The 27771-nt window shown below is 40.2% G+C and overlaps 3 protein-coding genes across 5 annotated transcripts in view; 2 read left to right on the forward strand and 1 right to left on the reverse strand.

Moving 5' to 3' along the window:
• mtr (5-methyltetrahydrofolate-homocysteine methyltransferase) overlaps positions 1 to 11543 on the forward strand; it is an 82163-nt gene extending 70620 nt beyond the window's left edge. Inside the window, exons 33-34 of one of the 3 annotated variants that reach the window (XR_013547633.1) lie at positions 1 to 206; positions 304 to 4737. Coding sequence is in view for 2 of the 3 variants with exons in the window: in XM_078405082.1 (XP_078261208.1) it covers positions 1 to 90 (90 nt within the window). In the remaining variant the exon portion in view is untranslated. Of the gene's footprint in view, positions 4738 to 10445 lie in introns of those variants that run through there. The other 2 variants (XM_078405082.1, XM_078405081.1) reach the window with 2 other exon arrangements.
• Positions 922 to 26573, reverse strand: adpgk2 (ADP-dependent glucokinase 2). Its single transcript, XM_078405087.1, has 6 exons — positions 26051 to 26573; positions 14275 to 14434; positions 13334 to 13524; positions 11507 to 11603; positions 10053 to 10189; positions 922 to 6790 (listed from the first exon to the last, which is right to left on the reverse strand). The coding sequence occupies exons 1-6, from the start codon at positions 26223 to 26225 to the stop codon at positions 6123 to 6125; spliced, it is 1428 nt and encodes a 475-aa protein (XP_078261213.1). The 5' UTR covers positions 26226 to 26573; the 3' UTR covers positions 922 to 6122.
• Positions 26442 to 27771, forward strand: part of mocs3 (molybdenum cofactor synthesis 3) — a 121437-nt gene continuing 120107 nt past the window's right edge. The window contains exon 1 of the mRNA XM_078405090.1: positions 26442 to 26516. The gene's annotated coding sequence lies outside the window, so the exon portion shown is untranslated. The remainder of the gene's footprint in view (positions 26517 to 27771) is intronic.

Below are 27771 nucleotides of genomic sequence, written 5' to 3' on the forward strand. Positions count from 1 at the left end.
GTTGAAGATTACGCAGTCAGAAAGCAGATGAGAATAGAAGATGTAGAGAAATGGCTTGGACCCATTTTGGGATATGATACTGATTCTTGACACTTCAATTATGGTTTGTCTTAATTGAGCACAATTTGCTACGTTAGTCTTAAACATTGAGTCTTCCTGCATTTCTTGACCACGGTGCTGATAATGTTACAGAAATTCTGGTTCAGGTACTTCTGAACTCAATAGAATTTATGAAACTTCAATGTATTTAAGGATGGAATTAAACAATATAAGAATCTGCTGTTTTTCTCCCCTTTTCTTTAGACGTTTATTCCACATTGTTAAATTTCCTGTTGGGAATATTATGGCCAATCTTCCCTTGACAAAAGTTAAAACCACTCGGCCAATATCACTAGGTGTATATTTTTTCTTTTTGATGGGTAATCTCCTAGGTCCACTTCCAATAACCTAAGACAAGTAAGTGCTGGTGCGTATTCTTTTAACAGATCTAATTTTTTAAAAAGGTGGTTATATAAATATCTTGTTATGGCACTCTAGATTCATAGTCAGCATTAATTCTGGACTGCTTACGTTTCTTATTGCTTTCGATTTTCACTGATCGTATACACTACTGTAGGACTTCATTACTTGGAGTTTAAAATCATACGGGAATTGATAGGATGAATGCAGTCTTTTGCCCACCAAGCTGAGAGGAGAGGAAGAGTTTCAAGATAATACAACCACTAGAGTTCCAACTTTGAAAATAGCTGATGAACAATGTGCAAAATCTATATGGTTAGAATACGTTTTGTTCCATTACAGGAAAGGATTATTTTTGCTATTGATCCGACCTATACATTTCAGAATCATGTAAAACCTCCAGCATAGTAGCATTGTTTATAATAGCAAAGTTTTAATAGTTTAAACTAGTCCTACCATTAAAAGTCTCAACACCCCCTGCCCATCACAACACCAGTCAAATTGATGCATCATTTCTGGACAAGAAGTCAAACATTAAGTATTAAACATCACTTTATTGGAAATAAAATCCAGTACAATAAAAGAACATTTCACCTGAAGTGAGAAAAGGAAAGCAAAACATAAGCACAGAATAATTCTGATAGTTCGTAATTCACAATCTTTATTATCATGCCAACAAAAACAAATTCACATTTTTAAAACAAAATAGCTAATTATTCCAAAGAATGTCACCACTGGGCCTTTATCAACCACAAAAAAAAAAGCACACTCCTTCTGGCTCTGGCATTCCTATTCTATAGATCACATCTTAGAAATGCAAACTTACAAAGGCTCACTGAGTGGTTTCAACTAAGTTCCAAACTCAATTGTCCTTTATTTTAAAAGTGATTACATTTGAATCAGCACAATGTTCTCCAAACCAGATCAGTTATCAAGCTTATGTACACGAATTTAAAAAATGTTGATAAATTTTAAACATTAATTGCTGGCTGTTGATAAACTGGAATTCTTTTATAGTACAAAAAGACAAACTAGCAGAATACAATATACAGTCCCCTCAGAGAAATAAAATATGATTTTCATTCTAGCTATTAAAAGAAAAAGCAAAATATTGCAGATACTAGCAATATGAAAACAGAAACCATTTAGGATGGAAAGCATCAGTGGAGAAGTTTAGGATGAGGGGGGACCTCATTAAAACTTGCAGAATAATGAAATGTCTGGATGGAGTGAATGCGGAAAGGATATTTTCACTAGTGGCCATAGCCTCAGAATAAAAGAATAAGGAGAGATGAGAAATTTCTTTAGTCAGAGGGTGGTGAATCTATGGAATTCATTGCCACGGATGGCTGTGGAGACCGTCAATGGATATTTTTAAGGCTGAGATTGCCATATTCTTAGTAGGAGTGTCAGCGGTTATGGGGAGAAGACAGGAAACTGGGGTTGAGATGGAAGGATAGATCAGCCATGATTAAATGGCGGAGTAGACTTGATATGCCGAATGGCCTAACTCTGCCCCTAGTACATGGAGTGACAAAGTTAGTATTTAAGGTCAATGATCTTACATCAGAATTAGGAAAGGCAAGAAAACAAGACTATTTTAAGTTGCAGAGAAGGGAAAGGGGTCTGTAGGGTGAAGAATAAAAGATAATATTGTAAATAGTGAGATGAAAAAAAATGGAAGGCTTATTAATGGGAAATTATTGTTTAAGATGTAAAAAAGACATGAATAGGACAGGAGAAAATAAACTACTGGAACTGAAATATATATGACAGTTGCTGGAAATACCCAGCAAGGCAGTGGAGATAGGAAGGTGAGTGAATTACGGGTTGATGAGCCAGAGACAACCTGGAAAAGCTGATTATCTGAAATTTTTTGATGGAAAATGAAATCCTATTCTGTGAACTATTTATATTTTGTATGAACTGTATTGGTCTATTTTCAATGTGATAAACAGTAGAATGGCTCATTGTTACTCAATTACTGCAGAATGTAGCAATGAATTAAGTGATAAGATGACCAGAAATAAACAGTTCAGAATAATTTCAGTACTTAAATCAGTAGAAAAAATCCAATTCATAAAATTATTTATCTAAACATTCACATCCACAAGGATAAGTTTTCATTAAAGGCAAAATACATTTTAAACCCAGCAGTTTCTTGGTACTGTATATACTTCAGCAATTGGCTCTCTCATATTCACTGTAGTTAGTGAAAATAGAACCCCTGGAAGATATGTTTGAATTTAAAAAACAGATAAAACACCTGAGCTTTTGTAATTAGCTTGAAGCAGTTTGGTCTTCCGAATTTTTCCAATACATACCCTGTAGAAGAGGATATGAGCCAAAAGCCTCTTCATTGCCTAGTGGCTTAATGAAACCCAAGTCCAGAGTTAATTATACTAATCAAAATTACTTTGCATATGCTTAAGTGACAAGCAGAGTGAGAGGATGGAAATTGTCAAATTACGACATTTGATCACACAAATAAATATTCACAAGGAGAGCCCATTTAGAAGCAAGAGACGGTTGATTACTGGAATAAAGTTTAAAAATATATAAACAGCTGTTGGGACACAGTGGCCCAGGCAGCATCTGTAGAGGGAAAACAGACAGATGACATTTCGGGTTGGGACCCTTCATCAGACTCTTACCAAAAAACTTTTATTTATTTAGCACTTTGAATGCAGTAAAAGATCACATGGTTGTTAACTTACTCAATAGTTCTTAAATGTACTAAGTCCATTGGTACAATGAAATTAAAGTTTCAGTGACATATCGATGCAACCTCAGACTATATTTCTAAACCTGCACAACAAGATATTGGCTGTATGCCATTTTCACAATATGCCATAACACAATTCAGTTTCGCTCATTCTTAAGTCAATCTTTTTTTTCCCATTGTTATTGGTACTGTTAATCTTAGCAAATCTCGGAACAGGGAAGTGTTATGCAGCATAGTTTAATACATAATCTGTAATTATCTGTGCCATAATTATATTATCTGTACCTCTACACCATTGAGGACTTATTCTAAATCTATCACCATCAGTCTTAAATTTTATTAACGTAATATTTACCTCACTTTTGTGGTGGGTGGTGTAATGGAATGGAAAAAAACATACCAATTTCACTTGATTTGAATTCTCCCCATCAGAGAAAGGTTTATTACTATATGAGGAATGAAATTAAATCTTTACTTGCATCACAATTTGGATTGAGAGTTTGAGTATTTTCTTGTTTCATCTCATCAAAACTACTCTGAAATGCAATCATCGTTGCCAGAAAAAAAGCACACTGCTCCCTTTAATTTTCTAACAACTGAAAGTTTTTTTAGGTCACAGCTGAAATTGCATTAAACTTAAAGATCTATTCTATATAGAAATGTGTCTGATGGAATAATAATCCATATAAATAAAACGAAAGATTTTTAATCAACCAGAGATTACAATTACACACAATAATTCTGGCTTATTTTATACTCATTTAACATTGCGTAATAAAGCATGAAATTGTAAGGGCATTTGACAGTATTGATGTGTAGCACACTAAGTTTTCATGAATTCATTAGACTTCCTGCAATCCCAGTGAATAAGGATGTAAAACAACCCTCAGCCCTCGGAAGATTAAATCATTTATAGTTTGTGCTTTGCATATGTGGGGAATCAAAGTGGTCATTACTTTCACCGTGACGGCAGCAAATAAAATCTACACCATTAAACAATGTGGGCCCTTGTGGCTATTTTAGAAAAAAATAATATGTACTCACTTGTTTAAAAACTATTATATTTAAATGTGCATATTTACTAATGAGTTTGTTTTCCATCTTATTAAATAATTGAATGATAAATAGGGTAGGAAGAAGTAACCAATTATTTCATTCCTGACTGGTGTTTGCACCATTCCCCCAAAGCACTGCACACCTATCACTTTATTTTAAATATTTTACCATTTATTTTACCATTTTAACTTTTCCTAATTTTCCACCCAAACCCCTCAATTACTTGTTGGACTAAATTTTTACGCCATTGAAATACAAGTTTCATTAATGCTGCATCTGATGGATTAGCCGATTAATCATTTACCTACTTTCTTCATGTTAATTCGATTCATAAATCAATATTTATAAGTCCTCTTCTGTCAAAGCTAAACCTAAAAATGTCTCTCAACCACAAAGTAAACGGAAAACTAAAGTTCTTTGTATTTTGCTATTGATCCTTTTCTCTACAAATATTTATGTTCTTGGATTAAGAGTTTGAATTTGCTCCTAGATTGTGATGTCAATACCATGTCAAATACTGATTTTTGGACTAATGTAGATACATTTACATGTAATTCAGTACAATTTCCTGTTATTTTGAAGATGTGATATAAGGAATAAGAATATATATATATATTCAAGTTACTTTTCCTGTAATGAGGAAACAACACATCCTTTGGATATTAAAAATACAAAATAGCCCGCAAATTTTTTTTTTCCCCTGGAATTTACACAGAATCTCAGCACGGGAAATGAATTCCCTATTAGAAGGCTTTGTTTAAATCCAATACACTCTCTCATTTTAACTTTTGCCTTTAAAAACATCGGGTTCTGTATGGCTCAGATGAGTGGCAAAATTCAACACGAGGCAAGATACCAAATGATTAACCAGAAAAATACAACCCGTAATCCTTTCTTGTATGAATTAGCTGATCTCCAGCTGGAATAAGGGACAATGATCAGTGTTCCCAGTAGAAATATGGTGATCCATTAGGAACGGGCAGTGTGGAGATAATGCTTCAGTTAGAGCAACATCAGATATATTTTGGGAGCATGCAGTTAGGCAGACCAATGACACCATTTTGGTGAGGTTGCAAACTGGTGCCATTTTCCATAAAAACTGAATTCAGCATGAAATTGCTACAGAAAATAAAAGGAATGAGCTAGGTGAATGATCTGGGTCAAAAGATGAGAGCACCTGGAAGGAACATTTAAACCTTGCCTACTCTTCTCATTGTAGTAAACCATAGCAAGAGCTTGTGACAGATGCATCACTGGGGACCTGCAAAAGGTGCAAGATATAAGTAGAATGTACAAATTTCCTGATAGACGGTTTAAAAGCAAAAAGCAGCACAGGACCATTTTGCACCAGAAAAATTCATAACTTGCAAAATTGACAGCAATGGAGATTTTAAAAATAATACCTGGAGGCGGATTTGTTGCATTATACCAGTCAGCGTAATATTGTGCAGTGCTGGTTGGAGATCAGCATATCCCCCCCTTCCAAAGAAAAAGGTTGAGGTTGACAAAGAGTAAATACTATTACTTAATTACTCAGCCATGACTATTCAAAAAATAAATTGAGGGAGAAAAAAAATCAGAGATTTTGCTCCCAACTATTCAGGAACTGAGACTGAGCGATTTATACAAAAAGTGCCTAAAATTAGTATTTAATTATTTAAGTATTCTTAAACAATTCTCAGAACCCTGATTCATGATTACATGATGCTCATGTAACAATAGGCAGATCATCTAATGAGATTTATTTTTAAGGATGACGGGGTGTATGTAGAAGGGAAGGTGGTTGGTGGAAAGATACAAGCAGTTCTTCGTGAATCATACTCATTGAGGAAGACAGCAATGGTTAAATGCATGCGAGTTCTCTTCAAATCCTGAGAGATCACTAGATCTGAAGAACCAAGCTGGCTGCAGAAATATTGTCACCACCACCGACGGTCTGGTACACCTCAGTACATACCAGCACTGGAGCAACACAGATCTCATAATCATGCTCTTCCCAGCACGAAACAGGTCGGTTTTCTTTGAGTGGAATTTTCTTACTTCCTTGCTCACGACTTACAGAAAAAGAATCATCCATGATCAACTTCGCTTTGCTGGGGTCAATATTTGGTGAGCCGCAAACGTGTCGGTTTGCAGTTAATGAAGCTTTGGCAGTTGCTGACATGGTGTTCCTCCAAAAGGACCCTTTGGCAATAATGATTGCTTGGAAAGCAAGAGTATGAACATGCAGCCGTGTGAGCTTGTGTTGTGCGCCCATTATCTCCTGAGAATTTAAGATGCGATAAACTTCCCGCATTTGATCGAGTATACTTGCCACTCTTGGATACGAATCGGACAGGACAGTGACGTTGGCCCCCTTTAACATGCTGAGCAGATTGGGTAACTCCTGTTCATTCATCCCAAGAGAGTCTACGTTAGTGATGATATATGTGAAAAGATTGTTCAGAAGCATGTCATCTACAAAGGAGGCCATTTCAAAATGGATTCTAGTGGTGCTGTCAACTGATAACATGAGATCCCGGAGCAATTTTAGCCGCTCTTCAAGTTGACCTGTTACCAAAATAATTTTGATAGTTAGCCACAATAGTAAATTATCAGGGAAGTAAATCATGCGATTAGAACTGAAGCAACTGTTTTCAGTTTTTGCAACAAATTTAGTAAGGGTACCCGTTAGATCTTTACCACTCTAAATTAGAATTGTAAGCATCCCTCCAAAACAGAAAAAAAGGCAAGAAAATGATAAAAACAAATTGTACAAAAACTGCATTACACAAGAATTAATTAACTTCCAATTCTTGCTTTGACCAACTCAATGAACCTTTTAATGTTCTATTATTTTGTTTATTTACAACACCAGCACATTTTATGAGAAATGTGACCAAAAACTGAACTCGTCATTATTCATATATAGACCAGTACAGACAACAAAAATATTCAACCTGGGAACAGCTTTGAAATTGATACATTTCATTTATAAGATTGTTTAAATAGACTCCCAAACTATTCAAGAGTTGGGAAAAGAGTAGCTCAGTCACCATTGGAAAACAACTCACCAACAAATATTAACCCCCAAGAAAATATATATTTTTTTTAATTCCCCCCAAACAGAATTAAACCTCAATAGCCTAACTGGCTGTTTGCTCCCAGTTGAACCACTTTCATCCTGTGCCGCACGCCTTTGGGACATGGGAGGAAGCCAGAGCACCTGGAGGAAAGTCACACGGTCACAGGAAGAATGTGCAAACTCTACACAGACAGCACCCAAGGTCAGGGTCGAACCCACGTTCAAACTGGAGCTGTGTAGATGCAGCTCTTCCAGTTACCATTTCCTAAATTACTGTGATTTAACTTTAAAAAATCTTCAGTTAATATTTGATTCAAATTTTAATACTTTCATACTTCTGAAGATGCTTGATAATTTTGATAATCACTCTTTGGTTATGTCTTCAGTCAAAACCTCTCAAGGATGTTCTGGGTATGGCCTCTGCACCACACTGCCTGAAGGTTAGTCACCACAGAGAGGTCACACCAATCCAAGAGTACAGAGGGCCAGGAGGATTTCCCCTCTGCATCCAGCCCAGTAAGTGGATCTCACAATCCATCACCAGGAATTAAATCAGGTTCAGGCCGGGCAAAAGAGATCGGAAAGTCCACAAACGTTGATGGTGGTGAGGAATGTGAGAAAGGGTGTCACAGCCCACAGCAGAATATAGATGAGATGCAAAGTTTGTTCGAGCAATGGGAGATGGAATGTAATCTGGACAAGTGTGAGGCGACTCATTTTGCAAACCGTCAGATTAGGGCAGGATACATGCAGTAAATGGTAGATGCAAAAGAATGTTGATGAACAAAGAGACCTTTATGTTCCCTGAAAGTTGCAACACAGATGTATGATATGCCTGCATTCATAGGTCAAGGCAGAGGATATAAATTAGCATCTTTACAAAACCCTGAGTAGACTGCACTTGGGAGTCGTGTTTGTCAGAAGGATGTGGTTGCAATGGAGGAAGTGCAAAGATGATTTGCCAGGATGTAACCTGGAATGGAGGACTTGAGTTATGGGATAGGTTGGATTTGATTTCGCTGGAATAAAGGAGGTTGAAAGATAACCAGATGGGGGAGATATAAAATTACGAGGCATATTTTCTCTTTCAATCTCAAATCACTCAGAAGCAAAAGTAATGTGACACTAATCAGCAATGAAAGTCAAGAAGGGTTTGAAAGCAACATCTTGAGAGATATTTATCAAAAGTGACTTGCAAAAGAGGAGGGTATCATAAAGTATTTCAGAACAAAACTAAAACATCCCAGAGGTTTTGGTCAAAGGTAGAACAGGGGTGAAAATGACAGTGACACTATGCAGCTAAGAAAGTAAACAGCAAGAATTTAGGGAAGCAGTTTAAGATTTTAGTATGGTCTTTGAAGAAGGAACCCAATCCAAACGTCACCTATTCATGTTTTCCAGGGATGCTGCCATACTCATTATGTTACTCCAGCGCTTTGTGTCATTAAGATTTTAAAATTTGCTTTGGGAGAAGCAGAGCCAGTTAAAGGTAGGGAGGGCAACAGTGAGGGGAGCAGTATGACCATCAAATAATGAATGCAAACGGTCATGGTTTGCTTATGCCTAATTCAAGTACATGCCATGTCTCAGAGGACCAATCTCATCAGTCCCATTACATTTTGTGTCTATCTTTGGTGTAAACCAACATCTGTACTTCCTTCCTATACATTAAGGGCTAGGTTATTGTCCCAACACCATGATACTAGATTCTCAATCTCTGTTATACTTTGTCTCATCATGTTTAGATCTGGCCTACAATAGTGGTATCGTCTGTGGATTTAAAGATCGAGTTGGCATTGTATTTGGCCTCACAGTCATGGATGCATAGTGAGTAGCGCAAGGGACTAAGCATATGAGCTTAAGAAGCACTGAGGGTCGGGCTGGAGGAAATGTTACGAACCAATTCCAACCAATCTTCAATAGGGCCGATGTTAGAGCTATTGGGTGGTGGTCATTGAGACAGCTTAATGGAACATGAGCCCATTTAAATTTCTAATGCCAGAATAATGTATTCCTGAAACTGAATGAGACCAACGAAATCACACTGGTGGTCAAATGGCACAAACGCAAAAACTTAAGAGGTAAAATACTGCAACATATTGTTTGGTATAGCAAGGTAGCATGCATCTAATTCCAATGTTTGTGCTAGCTGTCCTCAGCCCAAAAGAGATTAGTCTTGAATTTGTCATCACCCTACGCTAACAGGGTCAATTTCAAGGGTCTACATACATCGAATCATGAAACTGTCCATTGGTGCTTAAAATGAGTACAGAACAGGAACAGGCCTTTCAGCCCACAAATATCTGTGCCGAACGATGTCAATTTAAATTAATCTCCTCTCCATGCGCGTGATCCATATCCCTCCATTCTCTGCACATTCATCTACTTGAACATCCCAGCAAGTATTAGAGATATGAGCACAAAATACAGTGGGATCTAGATTAGAATCATACGTAGAATGATTGAAGGAATCTTTGATTGAGAAAGTCTTGAAAGAATAAATATTAAAGGAATTTGATAATATGTCTGTAAAGGGAATTATGAATAATGGGGAAAATATTTTAATACTTTGTTTCACAGTGAAATCAACATTTGAATATTAAACATAAAATACAGCAGTAACATAAATATTGAGGTAAGAATCATGACAAACTATATTTTCAGATATGTACCCTGACAAGCTCCATAAACAATTAGCAAAAAAAATATTAAAGCAGCAACAATTAAAGAAATGTATTTTGCACTCACCTGGTCTAAATGGAAAATGATCCATCATTTGAAGTCCACCAACTACCAGAAGGGATGGATTGAACTGTTTAAATTGAGTCTGAAAGTCCTCCAGTGACTCTAAAACTGGATTGGATATGTCGCTATGGACAATGAACCTACAATTTAAAGATTGGCATTTTAGCAGTTAAAGCTGCCAACTTGTCACATTAGATAAAATTAGCATACCTAGAACCCATGAGAGGAAAATTTACAACTACTGCAACATGCACACGCAACCGCACATAAAAATCACCTTACGCGAGAGTAATAATTTCTTGGTCCACATGCAAATTCAAACATGCTTCACATTAAAACACTAAGTTCATCTGAACTTGGGCATCGATGACTAATTTTCTTTACTCATTTTTCCAGAACGTGGTTGCCATTGGAAAGGTAGTGGTGAGCCACCTTCAACTGCTGCAGTTGCCCGAGAAGGTGCACTGAGAAAGGGAGTGTGTTGACAGAGATGGAAGAATGAAATAATGAATCACAGAATGAATTGTCTCTTCAGAATGCTGGGAGAGGAGGTGGGGAGGGGGAGACATTGAAATAGCAGATATTAGAGAGCATGATCTACTGAATAAGGAGCCTAAGATTATTCCAGTAATTATAATCCTAGTTTCTCCAGTCTTTATAGCTTTAGTTTTAGAGATATAGCATGGAATCAGGCACTTTGGCACATCATGTCCAACCATTGATCACCAACTCACACTAATTCTATATTATCACAAACTCACACATCTTTAGGACATGCAGGGAAACCGGAGCACAGAGAGGAAACAAATGAGGTCGCAGGGAGAACATGCAAATTCCACACAAAAGCACCCGTGGTCAAGATCAAACCCGGGTCTCTGTAATGCTCCAATCCAGACAACAACTTGGTGAATCTCTTTTGCATCCTCTCCAGTGCATCCTTGGGCTCCAAGATCTCAGTTCCTCAGTACTTCCTAGGATCTGCCCCTTTATTATGTATATTATACCCTCATTAGTCCTTCTAAAATGCACTACCTCACTTTCTTCAAAATAAAATTTCAGCTGTTAGATTGCTGCCCAGTTTACAAACTCATCAATAGCATTCTCTGGCCGAAGACAACCTTGTTCACAATCAGACTGAAGAATTTGTGACTGGCAATAAATAGTGATCTTGCAAGAGTCACCTAGATCCCAAAAGTAAAAAGAGTATTCCTCAGAAGAAGTATCAGAATATTGCAAAATCAGAAGGGAAAATATTGGGACTTAATGAAAACTACGACTTTCTGATGTAAATGTCTTTGCAGATATTTTCAGACACATTCTCTTTTACTTTGCAAGCATTGGTGTGTAAACAAAATATGGATTACTGGTATTTGCTCTATACAACAATATTTTATAACAGCTATGTGTTCATTTAGTCATTTGTCCTGCATCAATTGACTGTTGATTGTACCACATACCTGTTTGCTCTTCTTGACACTAGTTGTCCCCATTTGGAGCCAGATGAATATTCCAGGATAAGATGAATGTCAGTTTCATCCACTGGCTTGCTTGTCACTAGAAGGGATTAAAAAACTCATTTAAAGTGTGGCATGATCAAGCCATTCAAAACAAAATATATGGAACACCATTATAGGACTAGCACCAGTTGTACCCCAGATTTTCCAGTTTCATCCATTATCAGTAGCTGAACTATACGCTATTGCTTACAAGAATAGATGCGAGTGTTGATCAAAGGAATGGCAAGGTTTTCTGGTCTCAAGTTTCTAGTCTTTGCAAGATCAATTTGATAAACAGCAAAACTTGGAAAAAAAAGACACAAAGTGCATAAACTCGCAGGTCAGGCAGCATCCCTAGAGAATGGACAAGCGATGTTTCAGGTCAGGACTGAGAAGGGTCCCGACCCAAAACATCACCTACCCATGTTCTCCAGGGATGATGCCTGACCTGCTGTCACTCCAGCACTTTGTATCTCTTTTTGTAAACCAGCATCTGCAGTTCCTCATTTCCATAGCAAAACACAGGAATTACTTATTCGTACCACAGGCTTGAAGTGTCTGCACAACTAAATTAACCCTCAGCATCAGATGTCTAATGGACTGTATAATGTATGAGTTGGGAGGAATTATGAGAAAAATGGAGTAAAAAGCACAAGACTACCAACTACTAATGAGCACCTTAAATTTAAACATCACGGTCACAATCCTGGAAGAAGTCACCAAAGAACAGTTCTTCATCAACAGACTGATGCAGGAAAGCTAAGAAAAAGATAAAGCCAAAGTCTTATCCTGTTAAAAAATTAGCATGAGATATGTTTAAAAAGTCCCACCCCCCACCTCCTCCCAAACTAGGTTAGATGACAAGATGAAATAGCAGTTTTGGTTACATTAAAACCAAGCACTGGCCTTTCTGTTATTATCCAAATTGTAATATTTCTACAAATAAAACAATGCCAAGCAGCACAGAATGTCAGTGGAAGATGTGTGATTTAAATTGAACCTATTCCAAGACCAAGTCATTTAGATGATCCATTTTAAGGATTCACAACTTGTTGCAACTCTTATGTTTGTTGTTTTGGTAGAACTTTTTGAATTTACATAGAACATAGAATAGTATAGCACAGCACAAGACAGGCTCTTTGGCCCACAATGTTTGTACCAAACATGATGCCAAGTTAAACTAATCTCCTCTGTTTGCATGTGATCCATACCCCTCCATTCCCTGCACAGCTATTTCTACACACTCGATGGTTATACCTCAAATAAAAGGAAGGCTTTGATCAGTGATATAAGCTCTCAATACCAGCCTGTCTTTTCTTCCAAAATGAAGTACTTCAACAACAATCTCAGCTGTTGATCCACACTGTACTCAAGTGTTTTCGCTCGTCATTGATATTCTCTGGATCTGTCATCGATCCATTTAACTTCAAATTCCAATCCACATGCACAAGCTGTTTCTCCAAAATTCCTTCAACCTTATAAGCCCTCTCTAAACTGTTCCTGAAACTCCTGATGACAAAAAATGTTAGCGACACGGTCCTATCGTTCGGAACGTATCAAAGTCTCTCCATCTATTGCGATCTTAAAAAATTTCAATTCAAATTTTCTATTATTCATCTCATTTCTCAATTCCAAGGTCACAACTTTTTTTTCTTGAATGCAAACTAGACGCAGGTTGGGACTCGCTGATAAGTGAAGGTGTTCTATAGGTTCAAGTTGTTGATGTAAAAATTGTTTTTCCTACATCACGGAAATGAACAACCCAAATACGTGTTTATTGGCACAAACCGGTTACGTGCTCTTCAAGGACTTCAATGAGGTCAGGTGTTAGACGGCTCCCCATGAGCACTTCACATCCTTCCTTTGCGAGACGATTTGCCATGACTGGTGCATTTCCACCTAACGACCATCGTACTCGAGGAAGACCTTGAGTGGCTTTCACCAGTTTACGAAACAGTGTCTCATTGGAAATAAAGCGCCTGAAAATAACACCAGGAATCTATCAATAACAATTACTGTGAATACGATTACAGCATTTTAAAACGAACTAGGAAGCTACAACTTGCCCCAAAGTATTGGTGCTAACTCATAAATATACTCCCCAACCTATTCCCAGATCTTAAAAAGGTTATCTCTTTAAAAATATTATCCACCTCCTGCTTTATAAGGCAATTCTTCCTCTTATCCTGTTTCTGGCAAGGTAAATCATGTTCAATCAAGGTAAGTGCTCTGCCCAATTGTTCTCTGTTATTTACAATTTGTCTCCTTTATTCAGCAACTAATCAACTAAATTTTGTTTTCTTCATTTTAAAAATTCCTAATTTTTAAGAGGACACGAAGGGCAGAAGTTGCTCAGCGGGTCAGGCAACATCGAGTCCATGCAAACCATTCATCATCCGTTCACACAAGTTCGATGTTATCCCACTTTCTCATCTATTTCCAATTCATTAGGGGCAATCTACAGAGGCCAATTAACCTACAAACCCTTCACATCTTTGGGATGTGGGAGGAAACCAGAGCACCCAGAGGAAACCCATGTGGCCACAGGGAGAACATGCAAAGTTTACACAGGCAGCACCCGAGGACAGGATCAAACCCGGGTCACTGGCGATACTGTGTTGCTCTATTCTCCAATCCACTGATGTTTTCACCATCACCAAGATATATATTTGTTACAACAACCAAGTACACATTTAATTTAGTAAGTCTCATTCATGTCATTTCCTTACTCTGATGCAGCTCCTGGAGGAAAGAAGTATGCAAAGCTTTCTGCCAATTGTTCCTCTGATGTGATGTAATTATGGTGCACAGGATTCCTGCTTGGCTTGATGCCCGCTTTGTTAAGGAGAGCAATTCCATCTGCAACAATGTCAAGACAGCCTCCAAAACCTACATCAAGACCATAGGAAAAAATGAGATGATTAGTAAAATTTAGCAAATGCAGCAGCTAATTTGTGCATGTTTAGGTCACATGTTGTGCTACAGGCAAGTAAGAATTTTATTGTTCCATTTCAGGACATATGGCAATAAAACACTCTTGACTATTAAATAATATTCCTCAGGTAGATAGACACAAAGTGCTGGAGTAACTCAGCAGGTCAGGCAGAATATCTGGAGAAAAAGGGTTTGAAGAAGGGTCCTGACCAAAAAGGTTACCCATCCTTTTTCTCCAGAGATGTTGCCTGACCCGCTGAGCTACTCCAACACTTTGTGTCTATCTTTGTTATGAACCAGCATCCTTTCCACACAATATTCCTCAGGTACTCAGGGAAATCCCAAACTCTACTGTGAAACAGTTATTTGAGACACAAGTTTGAGGGACAAGAGAATCTCAGTTTAGTATCTCATCTGAAAGACATCACAACCTTTAGTGCAGCTCTATTATTTATTCATGACAAACTGCAGAGGTGTGTCACCTCAGGATTTTTGTTGTAAAGTGATATTTGAATCAACCAACTTTTGGCTCAAAAGCAAACCATCCAAGGTATGTAGTTATTTGCCTTAATTTTGATATACTGCTGGTCGTGCAAGGTTTAATGCAAGAATCGCAACAGGTACAAAGATCTGGCATCATTCCCATGGCTGAGTTCAAAGACATTGGCCTGAGGGAACAGTGAAACACTCAACAAAGCTAAGATCCTGGAGTAGACATGACAGAAATAGTAAGCCAAGACCAGAGGCCTAAAAGGACTAAAGAAACTGGAAAACTTCAACAATTAAAGGAACAGAAGCAGAAAACCAATCAGAATAGCATTATGGCCTGTAAAAGATAATGGCTGGAACTGCAATCGGGAAAGGGTACTTTCTTTTCTGAACCACCTTCGGCAGTCTTGCTTGGTGAAAGACAGCTTTCATCCACCTCAGTTTTGAGAGTTCCAAGGTGAGGCGAATGTGGGACCCACAGACTATACCACAGGTGGGCAGCAGTGCTTGTCAGGGTAAGTGGGTGAGTAGTTTTGCAGGTGGCACCGGGAGGAGGGGGGTTGGTTCCTTTACTGCCACTTATACAGAGCTTCGATTCACAAGGTTATTATTGGTATCACGATTGCTCCTTGGAGCTGTTATGGGCCAAGAGCAAGTTAGTATTTCACACTCCAACTCCCCAACTAAGGAGAATTTGAGAATATCCTTGAATCAATTTCATATCCACTAGGTGAATTCTTGGAAGAGTGATGGAGCTTGGAACAGTGTGAAATAGTGTATAGCCTGGAGCAATCAGGCTAAGCAACTTGCCCATCAGAGACAACTGAATGTAAATGGGGCCTCGCGTGAAAGATATCCTCACCTCTAATATAGCAAGCTTCAGCAGCAGCCGAGGAGACTAAGGAGCCATTAACGCAAGGCCATGCCAGTTTCAGCAATGAGATACACTGCTGAGAGGAGCAGCAAAGGAGACTGAAAAATCAGCCATTAAATTCTGGCATTGACTGCCACTAGTAGTGCATAAAAGAAAGGCAGGAACCCGTGGATCAGCCATCGTTGGAAGAGATAGACACAAAGTGCTGGAGTAACTCTGGATAAAATGGATAGTTGACGTTTCCGCTTGGGACCCCTCTCCAGACTCGTGACCCAAAACGTCACCAATCCATTTTCTCCAGAGTTGCTTCCTGGCCTGCTGAGGTACTTCAGCATTTTATGTCTAACTATGGTGTAAACCAACATCTGCAGTTCCCTTTGATTCCATCTTACATGGGAGAAGCTGTGTTTGAGGTGCAAGTACTGTGTTTTGAGGTAAATGCTGATGTTTTTGTTCAAGAGGCTGCCGCGAAGAGGCTTAGTGGAAGTGAAAAGTAAGATATGGCAAGATCTCCTTTTTCACCACTTCCTCTTTAGCTTTAGTGCAGTGACATTGGCAGACATCGGGGAGGAGCCAGCGCTGCCGTCGCAGCTGCGGCTTGCCTGCAGTCCGTCTGTCTTTTGTGTTTTTTGTTGTTTTTGTCTGAATTGTAGTTTAATATGATGTAGTGTTGTATGTTATGTTTTGGGGGGGGGGGGGGGGGTGTGGGAGGGAACGGGAACTGTAACATTCTCTCTCCAGAACGGAGACGTGACCCTTGTTCTGTGTCGTGTCTCCGTTCCCGTTGCGGCCTACCACCGGCCATTCACCTGGGAACACCTGGGGCTCTGGTTCGCAGAGCCCGCGGCGCGGACTCACCACCTGTGGCGCTGGCTGCCTGCGGATGTTGCGGGCGCGGCTGCGACTCGTCTCCGGAGGCTCCGGCGCGGGCCGCGTGGACGTCGGAAGCCCGCAGACCCCTGGATGGGGGCCGACATCGGGAGCTCCGGCAGCGGCAGAGGCAGCGTGTTCGCCCGCCCCGAATCGCGGGGCTTGGGTCGGCCCGCCACGGACCTTTCACCGTCCGGCGCGGCCTGAAATAGGCCGTTGACCTTTCACCGCCCAGCGGGGGCTTCAATATCGGGAGCCCCGACCGCCCCGACGTGGCAAATCCAACAGCCTGACCGCGGGAGAAGACGGCAGGGGAAGAGAAAAAGACATTCTGGCCTTCCATCACAGTGAGGAGGGACTGGAGGAGACTCACTGTGATGGATGTTTCTTTTTGTTTGGTGTTAGTTGTGATTGTATGTGTTATTGCATTTTTATTGATTAATCTTATTGGTCTTATTGTTCAACTGCGGGTAATGTTTCATTTTACTACACATTTATGTGTATGTAACAAATAAACGACTATTGACTATTGACTATTGAGTAAGGGGAGTGCTCTGCTACTACTGCAGGATGTGGGAGATCAGGGAAACTTCCAGTATCCCTGAGAACTACACCTATGGGAACTGTGCTCAGCTGGAGCTCCTGACAGACCACATGAAGGCACTGGACCTCAATAACGTGATACAGAAATGGCTTCATGGTTGAAAACAGTGATGCCAGAAGGCTGTTTTTTTCCCCCGAACTGGAAGCTTGTGAAAGAGTATTGTGAGAACAGTGAGCATTTTCAGGTAGTTATGAATAAGGATCAGTCTGGAACTTTGGGGAAGGTTCTAAATCGGGGTTTGTGCAGATTACAGCATTAGGCTGGAGCTAAGGAGAGTAAGGGAAACAATTCTAATTTTAAATTCAGATTTCCAATCTTGTTTAATTTAATTGATATACACCTAACTATGCAATTAAATGTGCCATTTTTCAGACCACACATTTCTATTAAAATTACTGAACTATTAATATGCCAAAAAGCCTTCCTCATTTACAAGTTTCATCATTAACATTATCAAACAAAAGGGAACTTCAGTGGAGAAGCCAAATGGCCTTTATGTGCAGGAATAGTGCTTTGTTAATCACTACCAGAGCAAAACAATGATTTCAGTCTATAAATAGCTCTAATTGTCAGATGAAAGAAAATATTTGTGTTGTTAAATATATGCTATTATATTGATTAAAGATTGTAGATAGATCATATATTTGCAGCCTTAAATTCAGTGTTTCTCTTACAAATTTACTAAAGTTTTTTGTTGCATTATTTTTTTATTCAACACTTCAGTTTTCTTTCTGGATTTTACGTCCATGCATTTTGTTCTTGCAGCCATATGATATTTTAGAAGCTATCTTTCCAAAATTATCATCCTGCACATTACTTCCTCTCAAGGCTGTGTTTTGCTGTTAATGGCTGCTTCCCTTTCCATGGCTATTTAATAATTTTATGTATTCAAGTACAAGAATAAATATAGGTGTCTCAGCCTTTTAAAAAAAGGATTTTTTTTATCAGTGACTGAATGTTAACAGTCATTTTCCATGATAAATGTCAACGGTATGTTCATCGATAACAAAAATAAATATCATCCTGATCACAAGGGCAAACAGTCAGTGTATGAACACCCAGAGAGTTGGGAATTTGTTGAATTCTCTTCCACAGGAGGCAGGAGAGACCAATTCACCGGATGAATTTAAAAGAGAGGTAGATAGAGCTCTAGGGGCTAGCGGAATCAAGGGATATGGGGAGAAGGCAGACGCGGGTTATTGATTGTGGATGATCAGCCATGATCACAATGAATGGTGGTGCTGGCTCTAAGGGCCAAATGGCCTCCTACTGCACCTATTTTCTATGTTTCTATGCTCAACACAGGAAAGGGACACGAGAACCATCCAAAATTTACCTCAGGAAAATCATATGAACTGAATCACATCAAAGCTCAGTTAACCAGCAGGGAGATCTGAAGGATGCAAATAAGTGCAGGAGTATTCTGGGGCCCATATCTTGGAATGTCAATTATGTTGAAACAGTCAACACCATTGCCATCACACAACAAAACTAATCGTAACTTTGGGATTTTCATGCAAGGTGAAAGCTGCCACTGAGAAAGCAAATAATCTGCTCGCTGCAAAGTTAATTTTTAAAGAAATCCTATATTTTATACATAAATGAAGAATTACCACTAGTTTAAAATAAATAAGACATAAAATGCTGGAGTAACTCAGCGGGTCAGGCAGCATCTCTAGAGAACATGGATAGGCGACGTTTCGGGTTGGAACCCTTTTTCAGCCTGATTGCAGTGGGATGGGAAAGAAACCTGGGAGAATAGAGGGGCAGGACAGAGCATGGCTGATAATAAGCAACATTGGTCTTTTCCACTTTTTTTAATACAGTGCTGAATGAGCTACAACAAAAATGTAAGGAATTGACAAGTATATATATTTTTTGTAATTACTTTATCATCAAATTATCACATTTTCTTCCTGGTCTTAATTAGCAATCCGTAACTATAAAGAGCTTGCCACTGAGATCATCAATATAAATGGCCTTTATTCATCATTATAAAAGACAAAAGTCCAGCTCATTTTGGTCAATGTCTTGCATTAAATGTTATTAACTTGTGGTTAGAATTATTCTCCCAATAAATAAATAACTCTAGATGAGTTATAAAATGTATCAAAAACATCCAAGACCCAAGTTTGTAAAGGGCCTGTCCCACTTAGGCGATTTTTTAGGCGACTGCCGGCGACTGTCAAAGTCGTAGCAGATCGCCGAAATGTTCTTTTTCCCTACGACAATGACCAGGACAATGCCGAGTCAGGTCGATACGTTTCTTTTTTTGTGAAACTAGTACCTGGCTAAGAGATTACACCGTCTTCGGAAACATCCCGAAATTCCCACGCTTATCAATGCTTCTTCAGTGTCCTAATTTTCGCTGAAATCACTGACAAGTCTGTAATTACTTGAGAGTTTTGAAATATAACAAATTGCCCAGGTTACTTGAAAACCAAGCTTCACGGTAACAAGGCATAAACTGGATTGACTTCCAGTTTACTAATAGCAGTATTAAGACTTTAATTTTAAACATATTTAAATGGATTTTAGTGCGGAGTGTGGGCATTCTGAAAATGTACGGGAGATGCATATCTGGTTTCTGGGTGAATATCTGGGTTGGGAGCCTACTTTAAAAGTAATCGCTGATGGCCATAAACATCGCAAAATTCCCACGCTTACCTGACCGTCAAACTGTCGCCTCCAATCTACTGTCAAATGTCCTGACGGTAAATAAATTGGTTAAACACAAGTATTTTATGGTATCTTCAAATGACTTTACTTAATTTAATATTACATGCTTCTAAATGCATCTGCAACAACCTAGCAAACCTGGGGACAGCATGCGACAGCGCCCGCAATAAGCAACGATACCCGGCGACAAGCCAGCTGTAGCCGAGCAATTTCTATCCGGAGAATTTCTCAGGGACGTGCCGAGATCCACTACGATTCTTTGAAGACTCCTCACGATCATGCCCGCGACACTCCGGCGAACTGTCGGCGACAACCTAGTCGCCGGCAGTCGCCTTAAAATCGCCTAAGTGGGACAGGCCCTTAAGCTTCACCTTCAACATTCAGTTTACAGCAATACTGGACCCAATATAAACACCTTCAATGTTAATATAGTTGAATGTGGCAGCCCAGGTATCCAATGTTCAACAGAAATTTAATAAACAAGATGCAGATTAATGATCCAAATTAGCCAAAATAATATTTAGGGATCAATCTCAAGAACAACCTATTTAAAACCAGTAATTTAAACAAATTATATTGTCAATCAGCACTTTTTAAAGTAGGTCCAGCAGGCTTCTCAATCTGTTACCATAGCATGTGGAACTGTAAATGAGATAAAACACATTAAAAAATTTGCAATTGCATTTGTAATAAGGCACAGACTATTTTCTAAATGGGGAGAGAATTCAGAAATTGGAGGTGCAAAGGGACTTGGGAGTGCTGGTGCAGGATTCCCAAAAAGTTAATTTGCAAGTCAAATCTGTAGTGAGGAAGGCAAATGCAATTCTAGCATTTATTACAAGAGGACTAGAATATAGAAACAGGGATGTAATCCTGAGGCTATATAATTTACAGTCACACCGCATTTGGAGTATTGTGAGCAATTTTGGGCCCCATATCTGAGGAAGATGGCCTAGATTGGAGAGGATCCAGAGGAGGCTTATGAGAAAGATCCCAGGAATGATTGGGTTAACATATGATAAGTGTTTGATGGCACTGGGCCAGTACTCACTGCAGTTTAGAAGGCTGGGGGAACTTATTGAAACTTACCGAAGAGTGAAAGGCCTGGTTAGAGCAAATGTGGAGAGGATGGTTCCACTATTGGGAGAGTCTAGGACCAGAGGCCACAGCCTCAGAATAAAAGGTCGTGCCTTTAGAAAGATAAGGAATTTCTTTCGTCAGAGGGTGCGGAATCTGTGGAATTTATTGCCACATGTGGCTGTGGAGGGCAAGTCAATGGATATTTTTAAGGCGGAGATTAACAGATTCTTGATTAGTAAAGGTGTCATGGTTTATCGGGAGAAGGCAGGAGAATGGGGTTGAGAGGGAAAGATAGATCAGCCATGATTGAATGGCGGAGTAGACTTGATGGGTCAAATGACCTAATTCTGCTCCTAGAACTTATGAACTTTTACATGATATTATAGTCTCCCAAGCTTGCCTGACCAGCGCCAAGGGCACAAGGATCTTTTCTTCTCTATTTTCGCTGCTGCTTTATTTATCTAGATTGTTCATTATTTTCCTTATCATTAAAAAACATATGTGCAGAGCTTGCACTTTATCCATGTACAAAGTACATTTTTTTTTATTACAAAGCTATTCTCTGATTTACTTTGACACTGGGTGTATGTTTACATAACTTATTAACCATGATTATCAAAGTGCATAAAACTGACAAGCTTGCACAGTGCATTCAGTTGAAATAAAGTGTCTGTAGTCCTGGTCCCCAGCAAGAAATTACGCCATTCAATTAATGATAAAAGTAGACAGATCAACCAACAATATTAAAAAGAGAAAGAATTCAATATGATTAAATACAAAAAGGCATGGTGATGAGGATATACATGCATGAAAATATAGCAGAGGGTAAAAGGCAGTGCAAGTTGGAATCTAACAATTTTAAATAGACTAGACCACTAGAGTCCCTTGCCCCAATACCAAAACAACCCCCATGCTTCCAAACTCTGGCTCTAATATCCTGAAAAACTTTCCTTCAAACGTCTGTCATTCCCCCCTCAATTTCTGGATCTACATCCACTCTTACAGCTTTCTGATGTTAGGCTGGAGACCTAAGTTCATGCACTGAAGTATTTTCTACCCAGACCGAAAGAACTCGTATGTATGTTTATACAAAAAATGCTATTCCTCGGCAATATGACTTGCCAATTTTTATACAACAATGCGCAAAATGATGAAGACAATAATGCCATACACTTTGTTTACCACCATTTTTACATGTGACTGTCAACGAGTTATGGACTTGAAATAGTTAACTGAGAGGAGGCAGAGTATTAGGATCGATCCAGCTCTACACTCATCACTGGAACATTTAGATAGCAAGGACATTTATGTTAGACTCCTATTTTTTGACAGAAGGGTCCTGAATCGAAACATCACCTATTCAATTTCTCCAGAGATGCTCCCTGACCCGCTGAGTTACTCCAGCATTTTGTGTCTATCTTTCCTATTCAACACCATAATCCCGAGAAGCCCAACAAGAAACTACAAAAGCATGTACCAGATGTATCAGCATGATAGCAGGTTCAAGAACATCTGCTTCCATGTTGGTATCAAACTCGTGACTGAGCCTCTCAGATACAAAGGAGGAGTTCCTGATCTCACAATTTACCACATTGCAGCCCTTTTTTTAAAATCTTGAATTTTTCTGTAGCGGTAACACTTTATTTTGCAGTTTCTTTTTTCTCTTACACTCCCTTAATGTACTTTTGTAAGGTATGATTTGCCTGGAAAGCAGAAATGTTTCAGACAGTATCTTGGTAGGTGTGACAACAGTTTGTGCATTTCCTGCATATCCTCGTGCCTAAGCAATAGCCTCTTAAAGGAAACTATTGTATCTGCCTCTACCATCACCACTGGCAGCGCATTTCACCCACCCACCACCCGTGTAAAAAAAAAACCTGCCCTGTACATATCCTTTATATTTTGCGCCTCACACCTTAAAGTTATGCCTTCTAGTCTTTTACATTTCTGTCCCGGAAAAAAAAGTTCTGATCATCTATCCGATCTATGCCTCTCATAACTTTATATACTTCTATCAGTTTCCCGCTCAATCCAGAGAAACAATCCAAATTTGTCCAACCTTTATTGCTAAAACCTCTAATCCAGACAGCATTCTGGTAAACCTCTTCTGCAACCTCTCCAAAACTGTCACATCTTTCCTTGAATGGGTGACTAGAACTGCACATAATACTTCAAATGTGGCCTAAACAAATTCCTATAAAACACCAACATGACTTCCTGACTCTTATATTTAATGTCCTTACCAAGGAAGGCAAACATACCATACACCTTCTTTACCACTATCTGCTTGAGTTGCCACTTTCAGGGAGCTAGGAACATGGACCACAAAATCCCTTTGTATATCAATGCTGTTGGGTCGAATCTTTAACTGTACACTTTCTCCTCCCAATGACCACCTGAAGTACAACACCTCACACTTGCTCAGATTAAGGTTTATCCGCCATTTCGCCACCCATTTCTGTTGCTGATATACTTTGACAGCCTTTCTCACTAACTGCAACTCCAACAATTTAAGTTGTCTGCAAACACTGGTTATCAGCCTCCAGCAAAATTAACACTCTTCTACCACAACCCTGTTTTTGTTTTGAGTAAGCCAGTTCTGAATCCAAATGACCAAATCATGATGAATCCCATCTTAATCTTCCAGATAAGCCTATTATGAAGGACTTTCTCAAATGCCTTATTAAAACTTATGTAGGCAACACCCATTGCCCTATAATCACCTTTAACACCTCCTCAAAAAACTCAATAACCTTTGTAAGATATGACTGCCGCAGGCGCCATGCTGACCATTATCCCTTATTCTCTTCCAAATGCACAATCCTCTCTAATAGCATCCCTACCACTTACGTGAAGCTCATCACCCTATAATTTACTGGATTATCTTTACTTCCCTTCTTAAACTAAGCAACTGCATCGGCTGTTCTCCAATCCACTGGGACGTTGCCAGTGGCTAGAGAAAATCCAAATATCTTCATTAAAGTCACTGCAGTCAATGATCTTGCCTCTCTCAATAACCAAGCAAGATCAAAGAACAGTATCTCTTCCGATAGAATCTATTCATACCTTTTGAATTCAGATTTCAACAATACAAATAATTATTGTTGCCATTTATATTTCTTGGTCCACATTAGGTTTCCTTAATTTCCCTTTTAGTTAATCCTTCCCTCGCCCCTTTCCCTTAATATCACAGTCCTCACTTTATCTCCAATTTCTTAACCATGGAGCCAAAACATTAACTGTTCTTAACTTAATAACATGATCACAGCACAAGAACAGGTTCTTCGTCCCACGATGCCTGTGCTGAATATGATGCCAAGATCAACTTTATCTGCCCGCAGATAATCCATATCACTCCATACCTTGCATATTCAAATGCACCAAGTCTCTTAAATGCCACTTATCATATCTGCATCAACCACTACTCCTGGCAGCGCATTTCAGGCACTCGTTATCTCCATGTAAAAAGTCTTCTTTAATCCTTGCCCCTCTCACCTTAAAACCATGCCCTCTGGTATTTGATTTTTTTCATCCTGGGGAAAAGCCTCTGACCTCTATTTATGCTTCTCATAATTTTATATATTTCTATCAGGTCTCCCCGCAACCTCCCATGTTCCAGAAAAAACAATCTAAGTCTGCCCAACTGCTCCCTGGAGCTATTATCCTCTACGATAGGTGCTGCCCATATTAATATTTTAGATGTGTAGTAAGGAACTGCAGATAGTCATAGATAGTCACAAAATGCTGGAGTAACTCAGCAGGACAGGAAGCATCTCTGGAGAGAAGGAATGGGTGACATTTCTGATCGAGACCCTAATATTTTAGGTGTCACTTTGCAGCTCCAAGCACATGCGTTTTTTTCTTTTTAAAAATCCTATTTTCATTCAGGGTCCTTAGTTTAGCAATATTGTCTGTAAAAACTCTCCAATTCTTCCTTACTATTGCCAAATATTCAAGCAATTCTGTCTCATTGCACAACAGAAGATAGAAAAATGGGCTAATAACAATCAATAATGTTTCCCCTTACTCTCAGTCTGAAGAAGTGTCTTGACCCGAAATGTAACCCATTCCTTCTCTCCAAAGATGCAGCCTGGCCCGCTGAGTTACTCCAGCATTTTGTGTCTATCTTCGGTTTAAACCAGCATCGGTAGTTCCTTCCTACACATGTTTTATTTATTGAACGTTTTGTCTGTTTATTATATTATCTACTGAGTACTGTGTATATACAGTCCTGGGGCTGTTGCTGCAAGTAAGAATTTCATTGTACATATGATAATTAAACACTTGAAATACTGTAAGAATACAAGTCTCAACTAAATCATTTACGACCTAAATAAAACTCTTGACATGCCTTTGCAACTTATTTTTAAAATATTTTTTCAGCTCTCTCGACATACTCGGTATTTCCAGCATTATTTTTTACAACTGAGAGTAGGTGAACGCTTACAGACGACAGTACCTTAAAGAACTCATATATCTTGTAGAAACAAAGCGCTGGGGTAATTCAACGGGTCAGGAAGCATCTCTGGAGAAAATAAATAAGTGACGTTTCGGGTCGGGAGTCTGAAGAAAGAAAGATCCCAGCGGAAACTTTTTCACCAGAGATGTTGCCTGAGCCGCTGAGTTACTCCAACTTTTTGTGTCCATCTTCCCTTTAAACCAGATCTGCAGAGATCTTCCAACACATTTTGTCTTGGAGAAGTTAATTGTTGATACGATATAATTAGGGTGATAGAAAAAAACAACTGTAGATGCTGGAATCCTGAGCAAAACACAATGTGCTGAACACAGCGCGTCAGGCAGCATCTGTGGGGCGAAATGGGCAGACGACGTTTCGGGTCCACAAGCTGTCCATTCTTCCACAGATGCCTCCTGGCCCGCTGCGTTGCTCCATCCCTGCAACACTTGGTGCTTTGCGCACAGAGAAGAGGGCACTTCATCGAACAGTCGACCGATCGCACCTCCGTTTCCTCACCTACTGCCACTCGAGGCCGCCGGTTCAGGTCCACTTTGCTTTCGGCTTTCAGCAGCGACGACAGCACCGTCTCCAGCCGCGAGTCCAGCTCGCGGTCTACCTGCTGCCGGTACCAATAAGCCATGAAAACGGCGCAGAACGAGATGGCCAGCCCGCACTTCATTCCGTGGCCCATGGCGGAGGCTGAAGCTGAAGCTGAGGGGAGCGGTGGCGGCGGCCGCGCAGCAACGGGCAGGTGCACGGACCGGCCCGCAACGGCCGTCCGGCTGGTCACCGGGGCAACAGAACCACCGGGCTGACGGCAGGCGCAGCCTTCACTGGGGGGAGGGGGGAGGGGGGGGCGTTACCACAGCAACGCGCGGACCACGCCGACCCCGGCTCCCAGCTGACAGGATGCACAGGTTGACGAGGAAAGAAAGTCGTCTAACATGGTCATGGAGTCGGCATGATCATCCTGATCGGCCGAGTAAGTAGAAAGTAGGCTTGGCTTGGCTTTGGTTTGCTTTGCCCCTCCCCCTTGATGCCGCCACCTTCAAGTGTGGAATAAGAGCGAGGCAGACAGTTGATGCCGCGATTGACGTCTCGGGGGCGGGAAGTGGCGGTTGGTGGTGGGATTGACGTCCCCGCTGACCAATAGCGAGGGAGGCGGGACTTCCAGTTGCACCAATGGGTGGGTCGCGCTGCAGAAGGGGCGGGACGTGGGCGTTACCATCGCGTGCGTGAATGATCGGCAGCGCGGAAAGCCAATCGGTTGGCCCGCGGAGAGGGGGGGGGACGGGCGGGGGCGGGGAGGAGCTGGATACCCACGTTGTGCAATCTGACGTGTGGCTTCAACGTGGCGACTGGTGGGGGTTTGTTTTGGATCACTGGTTAATACAATACAATATACCAGCAATGTACCAGCATCTGCAGTTATTTTCTTATTCTTACAATACAATATATCTTTATTGTCATTGTACAGGGGTACAACGAGATTGGGAATGCGCCTCCCATACGATGCAATAATTTAATTAGCTAGTCAGTATTAATTTAAACAACCCAATGAAACAAATTGTAACAGTTTTAAAACAGAATAAAGTGCAAGTAGATCTGTGCCGGATCACTGTGCGATGTGACCATCCGGCTCAACAGGACCGGTTCATAGCAGCTATGGCCCTGGGGATGAAGCTGTTCCTGAGTCTGGAGGTGCGGGCATAGAAGGCCTTGTATCGTCTGCCCGATGGAAAGAGTTCAAACAGACTGTTGCAGGGGTGTGAAGAGTCTTTGTGGATGCTGGTGGCTTTTCTGAGGCATTGTGTGTTGTAGATGCCCTCCAAGGCTGGTAGCTGTGTTCCGATGGTCCTCTGAGCTCTATGGACTACCCGCTGAAGAGCTTTCCTCTCTGCCTCCGTGCAGCTGAGGTACCACACAGGGATGCCATGTGTTAGGATGCTCTCTATGGTGCAGCGGTAGAATGTTGTCAGCAGCTGTTGGGGTAGACCAGACTTTTTCAGTGTTCTTAGGTAGAACAGTCATTGCTGTGCCTTCTTGACCAGCGCAGCAGTGTTATTGGACCATGTTAGGTCCTCCGAAACGTGAGTGCCCAGAAACTTGAAGCTGGACACTCTCTCCACACTGTCCCCGTTGATAAAGATCGGGGCGTATTCCCCGTTATGTGACCTACGGAAGTTGATGATCAGCTCCTTGGTCTTGGTGGTATTTAGGAACAGGTTGTTATCGGA

Source organism: Rhinoraja longicauda, chromosome 9 (genome assembly GCF_053455715.1).
Source record: "Rhinoraja longicauda isolate Sanriku21f chromosome 9, sRhiLon1.1, whole genome shotgun sequence".
NCBI classification, from domain to species: Eukaryota; Metazoa; Chordata; class Chondrichthyes; order Rajiformes; family Arhynchobatidae; genus Rhinoraja; species Rhinoraja longicauda.

Bases quoted from the DNA above. Each gene is read 5' to 3' on its own strand.
- adpgk2 (XM_078405087.1), bottom strand. From the start codon at position 26,225: ATGGGCCACGGAATGAAGTGCGGGCTGGCCATCTCGTTCTGCGCCGTT. The intron at 14,435-26,050 runs GTGAGGAAACGG...GTCTTGATGTAG, and splicing joins GCGGCCTCGAGTGGCAGTAG to GTTTTGGAGGCTGTCTTGAC. The intron at 13,525-14,274 runs GTAAGGAAATGA...TGTTATTTTCAG, and splicing joins CCTCCAGGAGCTGCATCAGA to GCGCTTTATTTCCAATGAGA.